Source organism: Bos indicus, chromosome 2, assembly GCF_029378745.1.
Source record: "Bos indicus isolate NIAB-ARS_2022 breed Sahiwal x Tharparkar chromosome 2, NIAB-ARS_B.indTharparkar_mat_pri_1.0, whole genome shotgun sequence".
NCBI lineage: Eukaryota > Metazoa > Chordata > Mammalia > Artiodactyla > Bovidae > Bos > Bos indicus.
In genome coordinates this window covers 32598827-32602967 of record NC_091761.1, presented here as the reverse complement: position 1 = coordinate 32602967, position 4141 = coordinate 32598827, and the positions used below count along the sequence as shown (strand labels likewise).

The 4141-nt window shown below is 44.8% G+C and overlaps 1 protein-coding gene across 6 annotated transcripts in view; it reads right to left on the bottom strand.

The window, feature by feature from the left end:
- The window catches only part of FIGN (fidgetin, microtubule severing factor), a 136190-nt gene extending 134284 nt beyond the window's left edge, over positions 1–1906 (bottom strand). For 4 of the 6 annotated variants that reach the window (XR_011570938.1, XR_011570939.1, XR_011570941.1 and 1 more), the window contains exon 1: positions 368–1298. Coding sequence is in view for 2 of the 6 variants with exons in the window: in XM_070804104.1 (XP_070660205.1) it covers positions 368–392 (25 nt within the window). In the remaining 4 variants the exon portion in view is untranslated. The other 2 variants (XM_019971784.2, XM_070804113.1) reach the window with 2 other exon arrangements.
- Between the last annotated feature and the right edge of the window lie 2235 nt (positions 1907–4141).

Below are 4141 nucleotides of genomic sequence, written 5' to 3'. Positions count from 1 at the left end.
TCTCCTCTCCACCCAGCCCCCTCCCCAAAAAAACCCCATACTGAGTTTAACTAATTTACATACCATTTGACTTCAGCGGTTACATAGTGCATTACTAGTAACATGCAACTTTGGGATTACAGCTAAATCTGATAAAGGTGGACTCCAGTAATTTATTAATCAAAAACTGAAACATACAAACAAGTGATAGCAAAAGCAAACAAGCATTTTAACAAATTAAAATATACATATATATATATAAAGGAATTATATATCATGAACAGCTGCTTCCCAAGCAGACAAGCAGAGTCTCCAATGGTTTTATCATACTATTTAATTTGTCTTTCCTATTTAGATGCAAAGGAAGTAAATTCCAAAACTGACATACCATAAACACTGGTGCTACTGATCATTTCTTGCTGGCAGCACAAAAAGCTGAATTGGATTTCTCACAAGCAGGAATTCCAAAGGTTGCTTTTCATTAAAGTCACTTTTCCTCTCAGCTATCAAATGTCACTGCCTTGAAACGTGGGCCCTTTCGTCAGGTATTCATTTAACCTACATGCATATAATTAAGGGGGAAAGCAACATCAACAAAAAGGGGATCTCAGATCACAGGAGAAGAAAGAAAGGAAAAAAAGCACATGACCAGGAATGCAAGTCCATGTCAATTTCACTCACTCCCATTGAAACTAACAAGAGCTCCGGGGAGGACGGTAATAGGATCAGTGGATTGTATATACCATTAAATTATACATCTTTCTCTCCCGTTCCTTGCCAACAATACGCCCACCACGCTGTACCCCATCCAAGATGATGTGCTTACATTTTTCTGCAACCGATCTTCTGACATTTTCACGTTCCTCCAGTCACGAGATTGTAATTTAACCTTAACTTTTTGTGTGTGCAAGATTCTTATTTACACTTCTTATTTACTTAGAAGTTAGTTCCCGAAGAAAGTCTAGCCCCACCCTATGGCTCCGCTTTCTTATTTTTTATTTTTGAAGTAAAAAAGAGAGTAATAAGTAAGCCCAATATATCGGAAAACGAAATTCTTGCAATCGCGAACTCTTAATCCCACACTATTGTTACAATGATTAAGCAGCAAAAATATGCATTCTAATGTTTCAGGGCTACTTTGTACAGAGAAATTAGACAGCAGGTTGGCGTGCAGAATAGAAACGAGTGCAAATTAAATTTAATGTTTAAGGCACAACTCGAAGATCTCTTTTCATTACGGTCTTGAATGTATTTATATTCTTTAAAAATTAAACAAACAACCACAAAAACAAATTTAAACAGATGGTAGAAAACTACGAAGCTCCTCTTACCTGAACTCGCGGAGCGAAAACCCGATAGCTTAGCGTAGCATCGATCCGATGTGTTTGCTGATGAATGGAAGCTAGGGTTAAGTGAAGGTGCCTATGATTTGAAATCATTCCAAGTTTTTGAAGGGAAGACGGACTGCAGCCTCTGCCATGTTGGAATTTCAAACCCAAAACAGCTGCTTGGAAGGAGCCAGCATGCCAGAGGCTGGGCGCAGGCGCAGAGCGCCGCCGAGCCAAATTCAAATCACTTTCACACTAAGAGCCAAAGATCAGTTTTCAAAGGAGAGAGGGAGAAAAGAGACGGAGGCTGCCGTGAGGGAGAGAAGACGGGAGGCAGTGGCGAGAGGCGGGCAGTGGAGAGAGACGGGCAGCGGGAGGACCGAGAGGGAGAGGGAGAGGCGCACGGAGCCCGCGGAGCTGGAGGGGGAGAAAGGGAGGCGGGAGGCGAGCGGAGAGCGAGCTAGAGACGCGCCAGAGATTCATGGGCAGGGAGGGCTCAATGGCCGCGCCGCGCTGGCCGGCCGGCCGCTCGGGTCATGTTACACGGCCGGGGCCGCGGCGGCCGCCCAGCCTCGCCGACGCGCTCGCGCCGCCCGGAGGGGGCCCGGAGGTCATGATTACGCGCGCGGGGACCCGGAGCTCTGCCTGCCCGCACTCTCGGGCGGCCCAGCCTGGGGAGAGGGGAGCGGTACCTCCGGAGGGAAGGGGGTGGGGGTGCCTTTCTTTCCCACGCGTGACCAGCCGGCCCTCGCGCTCCCAGCCCTCCTTCCCCGGCCCTGGGGCCCGCCGCCCCTCCCCGCACGCACTCCCGCCCGCCCCAGGCCCTCTCGACAGCTGCCTCGCCGCTTCCCACCTTCCCCACCCCCATGACTCCGCGCACAGGACGGGACCCAGACCCCCGAGAGCCGGGACCTCACCCTCACTCTCCCTGGGGCTCCCAGCACCAGCCAGAGAATGACTTTATCTGCAAAAAAGAGGAAGCAACTTCGGGGGGAAAAGCCGAATTCACCCAGTTCCCCTCCCCCGCCGCCCTGTGAATAAATAAGATCCGAAGTGGCTAGGTGTGCGGTCCACTCTGCCTTGCTCCAGCTCCCCTCCCTATCTCCCCCAGGCGACTCGGGCAGGGGAACGCAGCGCCCGGGGGCCCCTGGTGCGGGCGGCTGGTGCGCAGGCATAGACGTTAGCCTGCCAAGCTTTCCCAGCCCCCTTCTAGGGAGCAATCTGGGGACCCAGGAGTGGGAAGAGAGTAGGGGCTTTGTGGTGCTGGGAGCTGAAGAAGAATGAAATGTGCAGTTGAATGTGTTGCTGCATCCCAGGGAGCGATGCAGTGCTGATTGTCTGTTGCTGAGATAGCCTTTTGTTCGGAACATAAGGTTTAAGAAACACACACACGTTTTCTGGGGTCTCTTGTTAGATGTAAATGTGCTGCATCCAGACGCTTACTATGCAGGGTAAGCTCAGTTGGTTTACTAATCACCCCGCCCCACCCCCAAACAACCAGGATCATTTGAATGGGAACCTCATTCAGACTTCTAGGCTGCGAGTATTGCCTTCAACCTATTTCATTCTAGACTAGCCAACCATCCAACTGAGATAATAAAGCAAACAATAACATTTGATCATGATGTCTACGAGATAATGTGCCCGGCAAAGTTCTTTAGAAATTGTAATGAGAAAGAGAGTGAGTGAGGTAATAATTTCTCTTCGTTTTCATTAAATATGACTTTAATAGATAAATGGTAAGTTTATACTTTGGCCTGGTGGACACCCGGCCCTCTATATTTCAACTAAGCTAAGAACGAAAGAGGCGAATTAAATATTCGACCGGGAGCCCATCAAGCTGAAAATGTTACCTTTGAAGGTTGGAACCGAAAATATACTTTTTAAGACTGGCCCTCCTGATAACAAATAGTATTCACATTTCCTCCACTTCTCTGTTATAGATTTAATAGACTAAATTGCAACTCTCCAGATGATGAAATGCAGCTTTTAAAATATACCGCATGTATAGTCCGAAATTAATTTCATTGTCCTGTGATTTTCTTACCTTTAAACAGATAGCTATTGAATGCATACATTTAACTAACACAATGAGAAAGAAATATTGTTTTAGTTAAATCTAGGCAGATGACAGAATTTAAAAGACAAAAAAAAAAAAAAACTGATTCAAAATCTTACTAAGTACTTCCAGGGAATGAAATCTCTATTTGGAATGGATTTGACCTTTTTGTGCATTAAAAAAAAAAAAAATAGGCTTCAAGATAAAACAGAAGAACTTTATTCTGATTAACAGAGAACACTGAAGCCCCTTTGGTTATATTTACAAGATAGCTTTGAAAATGATATTATGAGAAGTTGCCCATTGGATTTCACCACAAAGAAATAAGTGTAGGAAAGTATCTATGGGTCACTGTTGGACTGAGTACAGATGAATTAAACAACAACTGTGAAGAATTTATAATTTCAGTTATTGCCCATGTGGAGAATGCTGATGACAAGCCCTCTGTGCAATTCAAGCAAAACTCCTCTGTCCTTGTTTGTTAAAAAAAGTTCAAAGCTCATCAACCTTTAACACTAAATTCCTAGTACTGAATTTACAGTTCCTCATGTAAACCAAAACACTGAATAAAACAGAAATAATGGAATAACCACTGAGTAAAAACAATGTATTTTGATGATCAAATTAAATTCATTTTCAGTATTTAAAGTAAACTAAGTCCTACTTTTAAAAGGGAGCAGGAAAAGTGTGGTTAGCAGAAGTTCATTCACAGATAAGTAGTACTTTTTCCAATTCTCTTCATTTGAAATATGGATTATAAAATCTATCGTTCACC